Source organism: Zonotrichia leucophrys, chromosome 4, assembly GCF_028769735.1.
Source record: "Zonotrichia leucophrys gambelii isolate GWCS_2022_RI chromosome 4, RI_Zleu_2.0, whole genome shotgun sequence".
NCBI lineage: Eukaryota > Metazoa > Chordata > Aves > Passeriformes > Passerellidae > Zonotrichia > Zonotrichia leucophrys.
In genome coordinates this window covers 19188551-19208982 of record NC_088173.1, presented here as the reverse complement: position 1 = coordinate 19208982, position 20432 = coordinate 19188551, and the positions used below count along the sequence as shown (strand labels likewise).

At 36.4% G+C, this 20432-nt stretch overlaps 1 protein-coding gene across 2 annotated transcripts in view; it reads right to left on the bottom strand.

Moving 5' to 3' along the window:
• The window catches only part of SH3RF1 (SH3 domain containing ring finger 1), an 83383-nt gene that overhangs the window by 12726 nt on the left and 50225 nt on the right, over window positions 1-20432 (bottom strand). For both annotated transcript variants that reach the window (XM_064710689.1, XM_064710690.1), the window contains exons 3-9: window positions 19905-20180; window positions 19080-19175; window positions 12965-13267; window positions 12018-12128; window positions 4316-4470; window positions 1777-1947; window positions 1354-1613 (exon numbers count right to left, since the gene is read on the bottom strand). In XM_064710689.1, the coding sequence (XP_064566759.1) occupies window positions 1354-1613; window positions 1777-1947; window positions 4316-4470; window positions 12018-12128; window positions 12965-13267; window positions 19080-19175; window positions 19905-20180 (1372 nt within the window). The remainder of the gene's footprint in view (window positions 1-1353; window positions 1614-1776; window positions 1948-4315; window positions 4471-12017; window positions 12129-12964; window positions 13268-19079; window positions 19176-19904; window positions 20181-20432) is intronic.

The following is a 20432-nucleotide window of genomic DNA, read 5'->3' as shown; positions in this document are numbered from 1 at the left end:
AGTAGAAACCACCTGTGCCTAAGAGGCAGAAAAGTACAGATGCTTTGCTTAGTTTCTCTTAGCAGTTGCCAGCAGCATCTGGTTATTTTTATTTAAAGGCAAAGAATAAAGTTGTTAGGACTAACACACCTGCTCCAGCTTCAGATCAGACTGGAGGAAGATGGGGCCAATTAAGGGAATAAAATAAGTAAAGACATATGTACATATCCTACCTTCAAAAGCAAACCTGGTGTTGACATCTGAACATGCACAGGGTGTTTTAGGAGATGCATGACTCTGAAAAGTGGGCTAATTCATGGATCTTGAGCCCATAAGAAATACCCTTCTTATGGGGATAACAGAACATACCATTACCATTTTTTCTGCCAATAAGAATCCCGTGATAAAAAAAAAAACCCTTTTCTCATGATGCTCAGCCAGGAGATCACAGACCCTAAATTCAAGGCTGAAAGGGGCAACACTGGGAGGGTCTGAAATGGGAGCTTTTTTTTCTTTTGAGGCCCTTGAAGCAGCTGGAACAGATTTGGCTCCAGTTGTGTGGTATTTTCTTAGCCTGGCAAATCCACAGAGGAGTGCATGGATTTGGTAAACAAAAACCTCTTGAAAACACCACTATCAGTCTTTTTGGCTCTGCATTTAAATAACAAGAAGGCACGTTTCACTATGATGAAACATGCCTTCTTGTTATTTACTACTGGCCTGCCCCAGACAGTAAATGAAGAGTTACACCTTTCAGAAATACAGAATTTTATAGATCATAATGGATCTTGATGCCAGTATCACCTCAGTGTTTCAGAGTCAAAGCTGAAAGAAGCTGCAGTCAAGGTTAGAGAACAAGCTGGAATTCCTAAGGACCAACCCTGAGCCAGAGACCTGAAAAGGAACACTAAAGGTATTCAAAGATGTTAGAAAATAATTTAAAAGTGAATGCTAAATTAGAGCACTCTGTAGCTCTTATGCAGTTAACACACAAAAAATAAGCTATGACTCAGATGTTCTTATCACTTTTATTACTATATGAATTGCATATGAGTAGGAAAGCTCAAAGAATGTCCCCATCCCAGATACTGCTGGAACAACAAAAAAAAAAGAAAAATTCCACCTGAAGTACTTGCATATAAATTCCCAATAGTGGGAGTATGTACGTACACACAGTTGCTTAGAGAAGAATAATAAGAGATGGAACAACTCAGACTGTTGTTTCAGAAAACATTCAACTCTAAACAATGACATTAAGAAAAGCTTTAAAAAACCTCAGCATATACTTACACAGACCCTCACTCCAGTCATCTGTCAAGATGGACTTTACAGTTTGTCTACCACAGGTAACAAATTTTGTGGGTTTTTCTTTACCTGTTCTAACTGCATTTCGAGCCTGGTTGACTGTCATTTGTCCTGTCACGTGCATAAGGACCTTGGTTTGTGGACTGGTTTGGATATGTGCTGCAGAAACCACTGCTGTGGGCACTGTGCTGGAGTTCACTGCCACACCATTCCCCTGGAGCTTCTGGGATGTTCCACTAGCAGTGGAAGGGCTGACCATAGTCACCACTCGTCCTGTTTGGCCAGCAGTAGACATGGGAACTTTTGTTTGTGATGCACTTGTCACTGTCCTGCCAAAATTTAAAGCAAACAATTAAACACAACTGAAAAAAACCAGCCTGTTATTAAAACCCACAGGTCTTTTATTATGCAATTGTAGCATTTTATACAAGAACAGAATAATTTTGGATTTGAAACTAGCTAAACTGTTTAGACACTTGTATAGTACTGTACCTTGTAACTGGAGCCACATAATTTCCAGGAAAAACACCAATCTTGCTTGTGTGCATGGAAGTTCCCTTGAACCAGCCATCTTGGCAGCGTTCAAACACCAGGAACATTTCTCCTTTCCGCAGTTCCAGTTCATCTTCTTTTCGAGGAGTGTAGGGGTAGATAGCAATATACCTGAAAGACAGAAAAAGAGATGCAAATGATAAAACTAAAACAGTTCAAAACATCTCTTATGTTTTCTGGCACAGAGAGTTCAGTCAGAGATGAGAAGGCATGGCAGAAATGACTGTGATAATCCATCATACCATTACAATATTAAAACAGAAGTTATGGTAATATTAAGAGGAAACTGTCATTCCTAATGACAGTTAGGAATGTCCTCTGAAGTGCCCTTAAATGGAATGCAAAAGACTTGTAATAGGACTGTCCATCTTCTTCATGAAGTTAGTGATCTTAATTAAGTAGGTGTTTATCAACTACACATCCCAGTGTATCCCACTTCTTTTTCCCTACACCTGCTTCTCGTATCTCTTACACTTTGTGACACATCAATTTCTTTTTTATTTGGAGAGCTGGGGAGAATGGAGAAATTCTGATAGCTGGGAACGAAAGATCAGTGAACTACATTTCAAACTGCAAAACTGGAAGATCCTGTGCAAACTTCAGTGCAAAAGAAAAAGATGTGTGACTGAAGCCTATGGGTAAGGTGGTTAGCAGCTAACTCACTTGTAAAGTTTATTTCCTTTTATGCTTTCTAAGCAACACTAAAGCATAATACAGTGCATTTGAAATCATATTGAGAGTTCAGAAACATTTGCATATTTTCTTTAAAAAGTATTCTCAGGAAAAAAGGTTTAAAAAAAAGCTGAAGCTCTTGTAATGCTTGGAATGTTGCATTCTTGGAATGTTCCTAGGGAAATTTTCAAATAGGGTTGCACAGTTCTCTATTATTAGAAAGTGATACTGTTTTAATACAACAGTATTCTATTTACTGCCACATTTGAACCCAAAAAAATTATTTGAACTATATATACAATTACAGACCCAGGCCTATGGAAAACAGCATTCCAATAAATCCCATTTTCTCTAAAATGTACTTTTCACAAGGGGCAGCCAATTAAGTAGATGGCTATACTATCCCCTTTTATGAAAAAGGATCCACAGTTACTTGCAGTGCTAGTCTGTCCCACTCCCCTTGTAACACCAAGGACAAAAAAGTGGCTTTAGAAAACATCCTTTCATCAAAGTATTTCTCTAGGGCACAGTAACAATAGCATTAACTGCATGCTTCTCCTTTTTGCATTTTTATTACATTTTTATTCCTTGCTGTTCACCCGAGAAAATTTGCAATATCTACAAAAATCCTTTAAAGGCAGGATAGGTACCCAAAGCAAGCAATAAATTCACTTTAAAGGCAACACATAAAGGCACCATTGGCAGCAGAAGGCTTCACTGGTACATGATTTAGCAGTGATCTACTAAGCCACACAGTGAAGCTCTATGGAAAAGGAATTGATCTGCTTTAATTGATGTTCATTAACTTCCCTTTCAGTTAATTTATTCCAAATTTCATTAGTATCCTCATATAGAGCAACCCCTTGAAGATGGAAGATGGGAGTAAATGAGATGGGAACATGATTAACTGCACTAGGTGCAATAATCCATAAGAAGCAATGTTAAAATGCCTGACACCAAGAAACAGCCCAAATCCAGATGCACCTGCTATACAAGAAGGGTGCTTTTCTGGAGTGGGAGGAAACCTGGTGGGAAGATAACAAGGACAGAACAAAAGCAGTCCTTATTCAAACTTGTCCCATTAGATTCAGCATCTCCTGAATTTAACATTTTCTTTTATCATTCTTATTCCCCAAGCTGCGCACAAAGAAGTTTTCAAGAAGAGAGATGTTGTTAGGAACACATGTTAATATACCAAATATTTTCACCCGAAAGGATGACGCACGTTTGCTTGTATTGCAAGTGTGAAGACATAATGCTAACTAGCAGCTTTCTGCCTTCACTCCAAATTGCCACCCACTAATTAAGTGCACTGTAGAATCTTCAGTCAAATTTCAATTGCAACTGACACAAGCAGTCTGACAGTAACACGTTTAACAGTTTAAATTAAATACAGCACTTTCTGTGTTTTGGCATAAATTATTCCATATGAGAATAGCCTTTTCATACCATACATAATGGAAAACATTGAATAAATTCGCTCCAGTGAAATGACGCTTTTGAGTTATCCAGTATTCAGTGCTAACGCAACGATTCATTCATCTTCTGCATGATAAATACTTTATACTTTGAACTGAGTTCTTTCTACACAGAGCAACAACTGACTATATTTATCTAAGACATAAACAATGTTCAGTGTGGGACCTGTTTGGGGATTTCACCTTGCTGCGTGTTTTGTTTCTAAGGTGCAGGCTTGGCTTTTTGGCAATTCCAGCGGAACAGAGCCAGCTGCCGTGCTAAATGTACAGGTGAAGCTGGTGATCTCGTTCCATTTTTCTGTCTGGAGAAAAGATTCAATTTTACTTACACACTTGGACGAGTTTGCTGTCGTAAATGTGCCACTTGGTCAGCTGATCCTGATGCAGACCTTTGTATGACACTTGTAGACTGAGGTCCAGAAGTGGCCGATGCAATGATTGCAGCAGACAAGAGAGGTGGCGGCGGAAGTGGAGGATTCATATTCTGATTTTATAAGAACAAAAAAAATAGCAACAGATGAACAATATTGTTTGATGAGTTCAATAGGCTGGAAAAAAAAAGAAAAGGCATGATATTCCAAGGAAGTGGAAAAAAGCAACTGAGTCCAGTGTTGCTTTACCTACCGTTACAATACAACTGGAGAGTTAGCTTTCTCTCTATTTCTTTTTCTTTCAGTTTAAAATCTTGAAGTTTTGGCAGCTAATTAAGCAAATGACAAACAATTTCTCAGCACAGGAAAAAAGGTGTTTCTAGTTATAACATGTTTAGGATAGGGCTCGACAAAAATTCAGGAGCCTTCCAGGAGGTAGATTTTGCATCCTGCTGCTGACTGTATTTCATAACATGATTGTTTTTGTAACCTGAAGCTGAAACATAATATACAATTCAGCTGCAGTGCACCCAAAAGCACCCCTTCTGGGGGAAATTTTCTTTTGATGTATGGGTTACAAAAGCAAGCACAATATGAGACCATAATCACTGAGCTATTGTTACTTCTTTCTCCTATTCTTCTAGTCTAAAGAATTAGCTTTTGAAATTCAGTATTATCAAGATTGGTAATCTTTAACAAATACCCCAGTAAAAAGGCACCACAGATCGTGATGGGGGTCCTGCCTACAGACTTCTGTGCGTTTTAGAATCAATGGAGCAATTGTTACCTTCTGCTCTGTAAGGCCTCAGACAATTCTTTAGGACCTTGTGTACTGACACTCCTGGGAAAAGGCACTCACAAAGAGAGAGCTTTTCCTTCCCCCCTTCCAAAAATAACTATTTGTGTTACAACACACAGAAAAAGAGTAATAAAAAACCTCCTACCTTTGAAAAAGTGAAACTGATTTAATTTCAAACATAATCTTCCTAAAACCCACAGAACTAGAAAATTAATTAACAAAATATCCTGAAGTAGTGCCTGGCACTTTCAATACATCCGCATATAAATGCACAGCATTGCATTATCACTTTGGAAAATATGTAATTGAAAATAATTTTAATTCCCCTCAAACACTTCACTTCTAAAGGGTTTTGCCCTTTCTTTTCTGTTTTTTCAAACAAAAACCTATATGGAAACAGACTTTTAGTTCTACACTGTGTGATTATTACTCTTCTACATTTGGTGGAAATGTTAATAAAAAGACAGCTCTTTAAACCAGTTTTACACTGTCAGGTCACAGTAAAGAACTGCATAATTAAAGACGTTCAAATCTAGAGAAAACTGATCCAAACTTACAGAGTTTCAGTCAAAATTGTTACGCTTAGCTATGGTATAAATTGCATGTTATATAATATATAATGAAATATTCCTATTTTATTTAAAGCTTTTTTTCTGGTCATACATTAACACATTTTTCTGGTCATACATTAACACATTCTTAAGACCAAGTAGGCCTTCTGTATCCAACACTAAACAGAAATGACCTGCTGGAGAAACATCACTGAGAGCTTTGATACTAATAGGGTATTTTTTACAAAAATGACAATTGCATTTGCTTCGTATTCAACCCAACCATTTTTTAAAGTATCCAGATAATTCACACTGAAATACCAACATTTCTCTCTCAGCTGTTTTACAGCTGAAGTTATTTGTCCCTCCCAGTTAGACATTCAACAAATGTCTTAGTTGAATCCAAGTTGAATGTAAGCATATAACTTTCGTGTAACCTATTAAAAGAATAACAATTTTAATCTTTTTTAGGCATCTAGATTTCTTTGTATATGGTAGAACTTGTAAATTCACATTAGGAGATGATTAGTTGGAATTCTTTAAAACTAAACCTATTCATGCACAATATCAAGGTTGTCACAGTTCCATACTTCCTGCATCTCTATAGATGCTGAACATTGCATTTTATTCATTTGAACACATAATATACACTGAAGCTTTAGCTGCAATAAAGGCACCTTCGCAGCTCTATTTCATTCTGCTTTATTCAGGTTCTGCTCCCCTCACCATGTCTATCAATATGGTAATGAGACCAGCAGTGAGCCACAGCACAATTAAACTCCCAAAGACTTGGCAAGAAATCTAAATAAACTACTTGATGGACTTTAGAGGACTAACACTCCACACCTTGCACTGCTACAACTTGGTAAAATAGACCCAAATGATCTAGCCAAGTTTTCAAGAAGTTTGCTGGCATGTAGCCATTTTTCTAGCTGTTGAGAAACACACCTACCTCCAGGCACTTGCTAGTTTTGATGGTTCCCATAGTCAACATTTCGTGAAAGAATATACACAAACCGCATGTGATTCAATAAAGTATGCTCAGCAATAATTAAGAGTATTTTAGGTAGGTGAGGGGAAAAATTGAATGTTTCTGCAACTACTTTTCAGACACGAGGTGTACTTTCAAGCATATAAACCAGTAAATAAGTGATAAACTATTTTTTAATTGAAAGATGAAAAATTACATTATTTGATAATTAATGTATGTTACAACTTCAAAAAGTATCTGTAGTCATGCTCTAGAAACACATGCATATTACTAAACTTAAATATAATTAGGCTGCATTCCCCTATCAGTTAATTGAAGATCAGTAATCACCTCGCTCAAAGAATAATAAAAGGCACAGCAGTGGAAAAGAACATTCATTAAGTCTTCACTCCCACAATGTCTAGGAAAAAATATATGGCTTGCAAAATTCCCTGAGGGCTAACAAATTAAGGCTTATGTTTAACAAAATTTCTAAACTATATGTTATCAAAAACAGGTCTCTCATACAAAACCTCATTGTTTCTTCCTGCTGCTTCCTCTTCAGAACAAAAGTTGATTTGAATTTTGGTTGATTAAAATTAGGACAATTCTTATTAAAACCTCCTGACTTACACTATTGAACTTACACTGGAACTACATAAAAGAGCTAAATGTCATCAGTGTATTATATAACCCCCACAGCTTGTGCCTCATTAATCATAATTCAAACTACCTTATATTCTTCAACATAAAGAGCAATTTCTCCTTTGTGCATGAGAGAACAAGACCAGAAAAATTAGCTATTTTTTAATTTTCGAAACCTTCAGCACGTAAGTGAATGCAAACCATCCAAATATAGACCACCTCTTTCTGCTAGTTAAGTGCACACACCAAGCCACCATTTCAAAGTCAACATTTCCAATCCGTAGAAGTAGCTGTATGGACATTTAGGTTGATTGCAATCAAAAACACTTTTCACTTCCCAAGAGACTGTAAAGGCAGACTGAAAGGAAGATAAGTTATCTCTTGTTGCTAGATTGTTTTTCTGCTGCTGCTTTTGAATGTAATTCTAACTTTGCTGTGGTACATTTAGTTTGTTTTTCCCATATCATGGTTCAAATCACATACTTTAAGATTATTTTTCAGTAAAATCTATGGCAACTAGATCTACTCCATTAGATAAAAACCTTATAAATTACATCCAAGAATTTCCTTCCAAGTGAATGAACCTCACATAATTGTATGTGCATATTTTCACCCAACTACTACTGGACTTGACGTCTGTTATTTTTATTTTGCAAAGAACTTTAAATATACTAAACACCAACAAGGTTAAAAAATGCCAGTGGCCAAGATAAGCAGACCAATTAATGCCCTAATTAGAGGTAAAGCTGTGGTTGGAAGTCCCAAAGAACAGTGTAAGAGATAATATCACAGCCAAAAGCTCTGGCTGTGAGAAGTCTGTCTCAGTTCATAGCTTCTTCAATTTCAAAGAATCAAACCTCAAATCACAAGCCAAGAATTAATGCTGTTGTATAAAGAACCCCTGATGCAAAATAAAACTTTGAAATAAGTAATCACAAGTTTTCTGAAGGAAAATTAAAATTTGCTTAAATGATACAAGCAGTAGAGAGCATATACGGTCACTTGACAAGAGCACTCTCATTCCTAGAGCTTATTTGTGCCAATTTAAGCTGAAACTTTGTAAATTATTTACTTCATACAATACTGGGTACCAAAGAGCACCTACAAGACATTATTGTGGACAAAACAAAATTAATACAATTGGCATTTTTGAACCATCAGAGCAACATAAAAAACTAAAATGCAATCCTATACATGGACACAAATAAAAGAGTCACAGACTCCCTTGGGCTAGGAATTAATCCAAACTGTCTTAGAGAAACTTGTTAGACAACAAGACAGCTCAAAATTATCTCCTGTTGACAACAAACATGCCATCTTTCTTACAGAAGATAAGAGAAGACACTAGCTTTTCCTTGCTTTGAGATTCAGGACAGATAAATGTAGCAAAGATGCACAAATTCAGAATTACTGTAAAGGAATACATTATTCTCTTCTTCGCTGATGGGTAATCATGCTCATCCTCTCAGATTTCTTTCTTCTCCCTTAATCTGAGTTTAGAATTACATTTAAAAAGTGTATAAACACCTTGCTTTCAAAGAAAAATTACTTTCAATAGTGTTATAAACACCAAAACAACTGACAGGAAGGACATCAAATAAATGACCTTCATGCTAAAGAGAAACTCATCCTGTTCCCATCCAATTTCCTTGTCAGTTGCTTAGTATTCAGAAACCGTTAGGAAAAAAGCTAAAGGGAGAAACTTAGAGAACTACAGGAATTTCTACTTACAAAAGCAAAAAAAAAAAATACAAGACCAAACACAAGAGCAAAAGTACTCAAGTCAACCACTCTAATGTATTAAACATACAATCACAATTGTTCCACAGCTTAAAATTAATGTTCAGAATGTCAGGAAGGGTTCAGAATGTCCAGAAGGGAAACATCTAGATAAACAAGAACATCACTTTCTCTCTTGGCTGGTCAGAACTATTTTGCACACTTCTAAAATGAAAACAAGAGCTGATGAAGCAAGAGGGAAAGTGTAGGTAAAAGAATTACCTTACAGTCTGTGACTTTACAAACTGCATCATCATCTAATCCTGTCTATCATCAAAGAACAGAGGAATAACCTGACTCTAACCTGAGCTGCCAGCTTGCATTTTAGTCATGCTGAAAACAAGTCAAGAAGAAAGAAACAGAACATGATGTACAGAAGGCTATTGACTTTTAAAGAGGGTGGCAGAGAATAATTCAGATTCTCAATGGGAATTATGTGCCTAATTGGAAAAATAAGCAGGAACATGGTTATCACAAAGAGAAAGTAGCACCCCAAGATCCGGGACAATCAATGGCAGGAGTTTCTCTCCACGCTGCATTTAGCACTGCAATTTAATTCCTGTGAATACCCATGGCGAGATCGCCTTTGAACAAGCTTAAGCAACTAAAGCACCCAGGGTGGTTTAATGGCTTTGCACCACCACCAAACTAAAGTATTTTTCCATGTTGGCATCAAATAAAGAACTCCTGACTCTTAATAACAAACAGAAGCGTTTGTTATTGAGAGAGAAAAAAACGCAGCTTCTGAGAGAACTTCTGAAATGATGCATTGAATGCTGTCTCCTCAATCCTCTCCAAAAGTATCTCATAAATCAATTACTCAATGTTTGCAGCATATATGTTAGCTAGACTTGCATTCTGCTTGACAACACATATGTTGATTCTGTTTGCTCAGTTCTCACATTTTCAGGAGGATAGGCTGAAAGAAGTATAAAAGACTAAGTGGATTAGTATATAAGCAGCTAATTGTTTCTAGTATAAGATGTACACCTCATAGGCAAAAAAAGACCTGAGGGTTCTTCCTGGTGTACACCAACTTCAACAAGAGCCCACAACGTACACAGATTGCCCAGAGAGGCTGTGAGATCTCCATCCTTGGAGATATTCAAAAGTTATTTGGACACTGTCCTGGGCAACTGGCTCTAGGCAGCTTTGCTTGAGCAGGGGAGGTTAGACTAGACAACCTCAAGAGGCCTTTCTAAACTCATCTGCTCCATGACATTAAAATATGAACCTAAATATAATGAGATTATTAACTGTTTCCAGATTAGCATTCGTTTAACAGGGGGATTACACAGCTAATCCACAGACTGAAGGAATCAACAATTTAACCCAAGTAAGACAAAGCACAGCTACAGCTCAATCTGCCTTACACAGTAAGGCAGGGCAAAAGCACATGCTCCATGTAACTGAATAATAAAGTTGTCAGTCTGAAGAGCAAAGAATGTGAAATACATTTTCTTGGATGAGAGCAATTAGTAGCTCACAAAAGATGACAAAAATTTGTGGCATCAGGCTGGATATTTAGCTGGACATAAACTTTATGCTACATTCAGGCAAATTTTCAAGATATAAGAATCAGGCTAAAAAGATAAAAGGGTTATACTATCAATATCTTCTCCACTGAAAAAGACTGTGCAGTTTTGCACCAACTTCTGGCATGTGCCACCATAAGCGTACCATGCCAAAAGAAAGTACTGGAGATAATTCAGAAAACAACAGCATCATAATTTAAAGGACTGAAAACTGTAACTTTAGAGTTCCAAACAAAGAAACAAACCAAGCAACAAAGCAACCAAGCCACTCCTAAGCATTTTCGTAAACAACAGAAAGTTGATACCACAAGACAGACAATTGTGCCTTAAATTTTGCAGAAAAATGTGTAAAATGATGCAAATGCCAACAAGTTGAAAACAAAACTAGACCTATTTAGCAGCAAGGCTATTAATCATATTTTAGTTAGTTTAAAGACTTCAAGAATAGACACCTGAACAAGATCAAGTCACGGGGATTTTTGTTTGGCTTGTTTGTTTGGTTTTCTGAAGTGAAGATCTATTATTCAACTGTGCCCCACGCCTTAAAAATTAGGGGCACAACTTTAGACTGAATGAACTTAATTTCAAGAACTTTAAATAAAGTCACATTAAGATCCCTTAAAGATCTCTGAAAACTGGTATCCACAATCTTTATTGCAGTAAGGCTCTGATGAGTACAGTATAATTTATGGCATGCCATAGCTTTTCTAACATAAGCATAGGAAACCAAGGAATTCCAGCAGGTTTTAGAAAGATTGCCTGCACTTTTTGAAGGAAATATCATGTCAATTGTTCAAAGGAAACATCATTGCAATGTATTTCTTCCTTTAAAAGATGGCCATTTGCTACATGTTTTCCTATTGATCCCCAAGTGCCTAACTTTAAAATGCTAGACACATTCTTCAGCTGCCACAGGTGTACATGCAACTAAATTCACCTTATTTAATGAGGAGACAGCAGACTTTTGAAGTTATTTCAGATAATCTTGAAAATTTTAAGTAAGACAGAAACACCTGGCAGCTGTGGTCCCAAGTTGCTGTTTTTTGTAAGAACCTTCTTGTTTCCCCAGACTTTCCCCCCAGCACAATTTCTTTTCTACTCATGCTTGAAAGAAAGACTTTTCTGGAAGGAAGTGTGCTTCTCATGTTTACTATGGAGAAATTACTGAGGAAAGCTGGAGAAATGGATATACATGACAACATGCAAACATTTTGGCAATAGGGCTTTTGCTATAGTTAAATTCATACCATTGTCTATCACATGGACACAAATCCCACAGAACCATCATTTCAAATCAGTATATTGGAACTTGAGGAAAAAAAAAAATCTGTGCAAGGCCAAAGGCAAATGGAAATGCTGAGTTTTCTTAAGCAGTACTTACACCAAGAGCAGCTTGGTAGGTAACTTCCGAGGGGAAGGTGAAGGAAGGCCCTGTTGTGACTGGGCTGCTGGGGGGTGGAGTCACAATCAGCCCTGTAGTGCCAATATGAACCTGGGAGAGAGAAAAAAGGGTCAGTTCTGTGTAGTTTAGTAACAGCTGGTTTTGACAGAGCTGTAAGCTTCATGGTCAAAATCACCAGTATTCTATCCCTTGTAACCTTAAACTAAACCTAATTTTTAGTTAGATACTCACATAAACAGTGTTGGATCACACAGCTCACTTTTTTTTTTTTCTGACTTTTCTCAATGTTTGGAGATACACTGAACCAGCTACATGAAACACGCTTTTAACCAGTGTCAGCTCTTTTTTTTTTTTTCCATAAAAGGCTGTCAGATCCCTAAGATGTGCAAATAAAGCATATTTATGAGCTCAGGTAAAACATCACCAATACCTCTTGGGCTCCATTGCTTTCTCTTTTCCCAAAGTCTAATCACTATATGAAACAGCCAGTTTTTCACAAACTGCTGAACAAACAAAGTCAGATAAATATTTCTACTTATCACAACCAGATTAACATGTTAAATATCTGGAATTCATATAATCTTCAAGTTGAATATTTTACTTTTATAGGATGCACTTTACTAATATTCATTATTATATTCAATTTAGAAAAAAGAAATAAAAAAATTACATCACTCCAGTTTCTAGTTTCCACAGTTTAATCAAAACCTTTGTGGCACTTTAGAATATAACAACTGCAAAAAAACCCCTAGTCTACAAGACCCAACTATTTGCTATCATATTAGAAGTATTAGAAAACATTTTCCTTACATGTTCTCATGTTGGAATATAAGTTTTTTTACTACTTAGACACAATTAATAACTTGAAATAAGTAATCTGACAAGATCAGAGCCTTTACAGCTGTAGCTGATGCCCTGTGAATTACCTGAGAGGGGGCACTACAGGACAGCCCGGACAGCTCACTTATGCGGGCGGCAGCCGTGGGGTTGCTGGAGCTGATGAGGACAGGAGGACTGATTTCCATGGAGTGGCGGTTCTGGGAGGACTGAGAAGCCTTGTTGGACATGGTGAGGGAGGTAAAAGAGTGCCGTTTTTTGGTGTTTTTCTTGGTGTCGGTGTGCTTTTGGGTTGAATTGTTGTGGGCTGCCCCAGAGGTACCTTCTCCAGAGTCAACAGCAGAACCTGAGGGCTTGTCCAACTCTATCAGCTGTTTGGCTGCTGTATTAAACTACAAAAACCAGTAACATGTTAGTATGTTTTTTATTTATAAAAGTCACCTGAATGTAAAAAACCATCCCTTTTCCTTTTTTTCATAAGATAACCTCAACCATGCAACTTAAAACTGTGGCATACCAACCTACTCTACAAATCTGTCAGTAGAGAGTGACAAATCATTCACTACAAACTCAACACACTTACTGTTGGGCTGGTATGAAATTTTACCATCAGAGGTAAAATTTCAATCAATAAGTACATAATGCCATAGTCCAGACATGAATTAATTCAGCAGTAACCACTGTCTGTATCATCTAGAAGTCAGACTAAAACACAGTGGTCCCCTTTGACCTTATAACAGAAAAATCTGTGCTACAGAACTTCTTGGATATTTATGTCATTTAAAGCCATTTTTTTGTTTTGTCTATGACACAATCCTGCACATTTGCATGTGGGCTCTTGAAGGTATTCCTCCTTTATATCCTTTGGTACTTGTGCACATCTTTAACACTACCAGCAATGAAAAGACAGGCTTCCTCAGTGCAGGTTTAAGAACACAGTAGGACAGACTAAATACCCAGCTATATCAGTATACTGCCTGGCAACACGCACCTATACAGGCATAAGATGGCATAGGGAGAAAAGAAACATATACAGGCAATTTTGTGGAAATACCTTCTCAGCTCCTGAATTTTCTAATGTAGAGGCACCATCTCTGTGCCATTTTCTCTTTCTTTAATCTTACCTAAAGAATTTTTGTTCAAATGAGATTTTCTATCTGCTAATTATTGTAACAACAATACTACATTAAATGCAAACAAATCCTTCCTTTCCAATGAAGAAATGAGGAATCCCACACATTTTCTTCTTACAATGAAATGTAAGCTATATAATGGAGAGGAGGAGAGGAAACCAACAAACAAACCCTCTACATCTTTCAAGTGCCCTTTATTTTTAGAAAGTCTTAGCACTATTAGAAATAATAACGCCAGAACTCTCATGTAATCATGAGCTGAAATAACACCAGCACCAGTTTTCTGAACATGTACCACTAAATATGAATACTGTTACTTGAAAAGTGTAGGTGATTATGAAGAAAGAAAAGATCTTTTCTGAAGAACATCAGGATGAAAGAATGAAATTAGTTACTGTGGAATTTTATTTCTATTCTTCAGCATATTATTTCTTCTACTTATTGTACCAGTTTCCTGCAAGTCTTGAGATACCTACTAGGGTTTTAAAGTAGTATTTTACCCCATCAAAACTTTACCAGACAAACAACAAGCCATTAATTATGATAGCATCAACACTGATTTAAATGCAGCTCCCACAGATGACCAGCTTATATTCTGAACACAAGTAGATATCTACAGATATAGATATATAAGGTAGTGTAAAAGAATAAAGACTATTTTTTAAATATAGAAGAGGTTGGTAAGTGATATCTGAAAGATTTTCATATATATAGAGAAAAAAAAAGATGAAGTTCAAAACTGGAACTACTGGAACAATGAGGAGCTGACATAAAAACCTTCTACAGAAGAGGAAGAACTACATGGAATATACTGCAGTGGAGGAAGGGCATAATGGGAGATTTGAACCAGGATATAAAGTCAGGAATATAGAATTTTTTCCTGAATGTTCTTATTGTTGGTCCTTTAGAATGCAACTGAAGAGAACTGGAACACAGAATCATAGAATCATTTGGGTTGGAAGGGACCTTCAAGATCATCAATATCCAACCCATCTGCCATGGGCAGGGACACCTCCCAATAGACCAGGCTGCTCAGAGTCCCATCCAACCTGCTCTTGAACACTTCCAGGGATGGGGCATCCGCAACCTCCCTGGGCACCCTGCTCCAGTGCCTCACCACCCTCACAGTAAAGAATTTCTTCCTAATATCTAATCATAACCTATCTTCTTCCAGTTTGACTCCATTTCCCCTTGTCCTCTCACTACATCCTCTTGTAAAAAGTCCCTCTCCATCTTTCTTGTAAGAAGGAAGGAGAAGACAACATCAGAGCAGTAAACAATCCTATGAAAAAGGTGGATGCTAGATTTTCCTTCCTGATATTACTCAAGATGGATCATATGGATCAAAATAATATTGTATTACCTGCATATAACAGAAGATATAAACACATCATTTTCTCCAATGAAGCTCATTATTTAGATGATTATTGAACTTTAAATTTAGATCAAACATACTTTAAACAGACATGTGAAAACATTATTTCATTACAAAACATTGAGGCTGAAGGATATGAAAGAAGTAGAAAGTAAGACCAAAAAAAGCCTACTCTGCTGTTCAGCTTGTCAGGGTCTTATTTGTCATCACGACAAACATGCAGGTTTTTCAAGGTCTAAAATTTTATCTATTTTGCAAATTTTATTTTTTTTCAACTCAGATTGAAATTCTTCACATAATTCCTGAGAATCTAGGTATCCCATACTGTTGATACAATGGCTGCAACTGTTTCCATTCCTATGTCATGTACTTCGTTGTTTGCAAAGAACTAGCTAATCAGAGAAGTTAAGGGATCACAGAGGAATGAAAAGGAAAACCAAAAGCCACTTTGCTAACAGCACCCCAAGGTACCTGTAACACATAATTGTATTTGTTTACCTCCAGAAGCTATCAATGCCTGAAGAATCTGATTACATTGTACAGTGAACAACCTATTAGGGAAAAGTTAAGGCTTGCCCATGGGATCAATTCAAGATGCATTCCAATAAAAGCAGCATTCTGTGCTTTTTTTATGCAGAGAAGCAAGCAAATGAAAGTTACATGCATCTGAAGATGGAAGAGAACTGATTACTGGCCTCCTCTTTGAAGTAACCTGGGGACAGCAGCAGCTGCAGAATATTTTGTAGAGTGCAGTTTACTTCTCCTTGAGAAGAGAAATTAAGGACCTGCATGCATTCTCCAGTGAAATGGCTAACAGATATTCAAGGTCACCAAGGGACTGAACCCAAGTCATGCTATGAAGTGTTTCAATCTAGCATTCCTTTCTGCAACAAATACCTATGTACCTAGGCCTGCAGATCCTACATCAGTAGTTTTCCTTAACAGACATATTTTCATTGAGGCTTCTTTACTTCAATCTTTACATTCATTTTTTTTCTTTTTTTCCCATTCAACAAAATCTTTGCTGCAACAGGAAGCCTGAAATCCAATTCCTTTTCCCACAACCTCCAGGAAACTGAAGAACTTTGCAAGCAGGGCAGGGCAGAGGCAGCTGGCTGAGCCAGGTCTCGGTGCTGCAGCAGGGCTGAGGTCAGCACACAGCTTTCCTCTGCCTGCAGATGTCTGCAGGAATTACCCCTACTGCAAGGGCTCTAAGAGTGGTGCTCTGCTACACTTCTTTTAAAAATTAATCCAGGTGTTCTTTACTTGCACAAAAGTAAACGAAATCTGACATTATTTTCTACTGACAATTTGACTGAAGAGTGATTTCTTTTTCCTGATTTTTATTCTGTTTTGGGCATTTGTATTTGTTTATGAAGTGTTAAACTAGGTCAAATCATTCAATTTGAGGTTTAAGAAAAATTGCAGAACTGTAATTTTTCAGAAAAAAATCTAATAATATCTGTTTAGTTATCAATCTTTGTTTTTGGAACAGCAATAACTATAAGTGTTAACTGATTTAATAGACTCACTCTTAAAATTTCTCTCAAAATGTGTTCAGTCTCACTTTTACTATTACCACAAATTTAATACATGAAAGTTAGAAAAGAAAGTAGCTGACATCGAAGCATAAAAAGGCAAAATTTGTCCTCAAATATGATCAGACCTTTTCATGGACTTCATTAACTAAAATTTTATCCTCACTGTAAAAGAAATATCTCAATTATTACACCTATACTACAGAATAAATATCACAGACTACGCCCATTTTATAGTTAATGACTTCAGATAATCTCTAGTAAATGGAGCTGCGAATTCACATTTTCAAACAAAAGGATGTGGGCTAACAAACACAAGGTAAAAGTTATGTCTGTCATTATCATATAATAGAATTCCCCAAACATAGGAAATGATTAAAGGATTGGGAAATGCAATGAAAACTACCATATAAAAATCTTTCAACAATATTAATTACTTTTCATGTTCATTGTCTTTCATAAAATTGGTAAGAATAGTTTGCTATACTTGTTTCTATCAGTTGTCTGTATATTTTCCAGAACAATAGTTATATACTCTCAGAAACCAGGCATTTCAGAATTCAAACCCATACTTTACTGCACATCTCACTGTCCTCCACCCCAGCATGCATTTCAGTTTCGTGTATACTGAAAAAAACCCACCTATCTGATTTGAAGTAACTCTTAGGGTATAATTTATCATTCTAGACTTTCCACTTTCATAGGGATTTGAGAAAGTGTACTTACTTAAGTGTAGATGCCTGTTCTAAAAGGGTTTATTGAAAATACATTTTCTTAGTTGATGGAACCACTCTAAAAACATTAACAGAAATATATTTTGTGACTTTCATTTTTACATATTTTTTTTCAAGGCCTTATATCCTTTTTGCAACTTTTGCAGAGATAGGAATGTAGTTTTTAGCTAAATAGCTCAAGTGGCTGCCCTAGGAAAGGGCTTTTTCTAACAAGGCTAAGTAATTTAGTTTGAAAAAACACTACAAAAAGCTTTACTGGCTGAATTGAAGGGGCAGTTAATTGCAAGAAGCTAGGAAAGAATACCCAAGGGCAAGAAATCATTAAATTGGCCTTTAAAAACATCTTAAACTGAAGCCAAAATTGCACTAAGCAAGTTGAAACTTTTTTGGTCTTGTTTTTTTTACAGTCATGTGAAATTTTCTACCTCCAGACTTACAGATCCTTACATCAAGCTATAAAAATAAATATATATTTTTCCCTTTTAAAAATAGCAAATTCTATTTCAGTTGAAGGCAGTAATGGCTTTTGAAGTTCCCATCTCATCACAGGATTCAGAAATTGAATTAATAAAACTTGACTTGATTCTTAGTATGGTTACACATTTCTTCTGTGACCTGAAATACATATTTCTCATCCCAGAGATAATGTGAAAATACTTTTTTCTTTCATCATTCTGCCTCAATTATTTAAATGAAATACTGTTGGTGCAGGGAAGTGTATCTTACCAAGTATTCACAGCATACCTATCAGAAAAGGACAAGCATTATTCCAAACCTTTGTATCTTTCTGTAATGCAAATTTGAATAATCATTGTGGCTATACACACCGTTCCCAATCACTGATGTCTTTCTATATAAAAGATACAGCTTTCAGCTCTTAAAATTTAAAGGTTTGGGGAAATTTTCTCAACTGCAACCTCTTACTGTAAATTGCTGTAACACATGACAAATGCAGGAAGATGGAGAAGGTTTTATATGTGCCTCTGTTGATGAAAAAGCTGATCCTTTACCTGTTCAACAACAAACTATACCCTTTGACATCCTAGTTGTGCTAATTTGGTTTTGAAGGATGAATATTAGGGACAGTCCAAAGGTAACTATTTCCCTGAATTGCTGATTGCTTTCATTTTGTAGCTAAGTGTGGTTTGGATTGACTGCATGACTCCAGTATTAACAAGAAAACATAGTGACTGCCTCCAATTACACTCATTTCAATTCCATTCAATAAAAATAGGTATCAAATAGCCAAGTGAAAATCACTGGTTCAACTGCTGAGGCCATTAACTTTCCCAAAGAGAATTTTAGGTCTAAGATTATTTATATCTCAGGTTGTTTTAGAATCATCACCAGTACTGATTATTTTTCCTTTCAGAAAATTAAACATGCAGTGGGCACAGCCTTACTGAGGACCCAGCTTTACTCACCTCGACATAGGAAATTGGAAATATTCCTATCTTGTCAGCCAGCATTCCTTCTGCCCAGTTTTCATCCACGCGGCGAATTACAGTCAGAACATCATCCTGTGTGAACATGTAGTGATTATGTCTCCCAGCTCTCATTTAACTTCTCATTTAATTTTCCTCCATAACACAGGAGTAATCAGAGAAGGCAGGACATGGACAAGAACTGCAGAGAAGGCACTCTGTAAGAGGAATATGCTGCTTTGGGGGTTGAAGTCAGCTCAAGCTGCTCTTTTTCCTATTTTGTCAGAGCTCAACTAACTGCCCACATCTCAGTGATCTGACTTTGTCCATGCCAGTCCTCCTGTCATGTTCAGTCCATGTTACTCATCAGCCCTCCTTTAATTCCTTGGCATTATTCAACAGAACCACAACCATTTTCCTTCTCAACTGACTCATTACCTAACCTTCCCTAGATGTTGTTTTTCTACTTAAGTACTTAAGAACATTGTTAGTGATATGACTTCCTTCACATCTGCAATTTGAGTGTTTCTTTAGAAGATGGAATGTTTTAAATTCACAACATAGGTTATTTCTCATAAATTAGGAACATGACTACTACAAGTACGAAAAAATGCATTCTCAGAAATAAAACATCAGAGAAATTATATGTAATTTAGAAAGAGAACAAAAAACTAATCAATATAGGAGAAATACTTGCAGATTTACTTGTCCTTTTCATATGAGTGCAGCTCCAATAAGAAATGCAGATAATTCTACAAAACAGTTATTTTTTATGCAAATAAATGAAATTATTAGAAGAAAATAGTAAGTGTATTCTCTTTTTACCTTTGCAAACGGTAAGCAGTCTTTATCTGCTTCCTTGTCTTTTACTTCAAAATCATAAAGTGCTTTGCACTGAGGCGGAGGTTGAGGTAAAGGTTTAATAATTTGAACAAAATTGGTAGGAAAAAAGCCATGGATGCCATTGACTTCTCCATGATACCAATTTTCATCCACCTGTCGACGTAAAATGATGATGTCTCCTTTACTGAATTTAAGATCTCCAGGTTCTTTTCCCTCGTAGTTATACAATGCTTTGGCACATGGTAACTGAGGTACACCCTAAAGAAAAAGAAAAAAATAATAGATTATTAGAATTAGATGAGCATTACTGAATAAAATTTATATAATATTTTTGGAGAGTATGAATGAAGCTGCAAAGTATGAAATTGCAAAGTAAAATTATACACATATTTTACTGCAATGATTCTACTGATTTTTACCCACACAAGTGGGAAGAGCTTCAGTTCTTGGCAGTCTCAAGATCCCTCTAAGTTTCATTATGATTTTTAACATACAAAGTTTCTAGATACA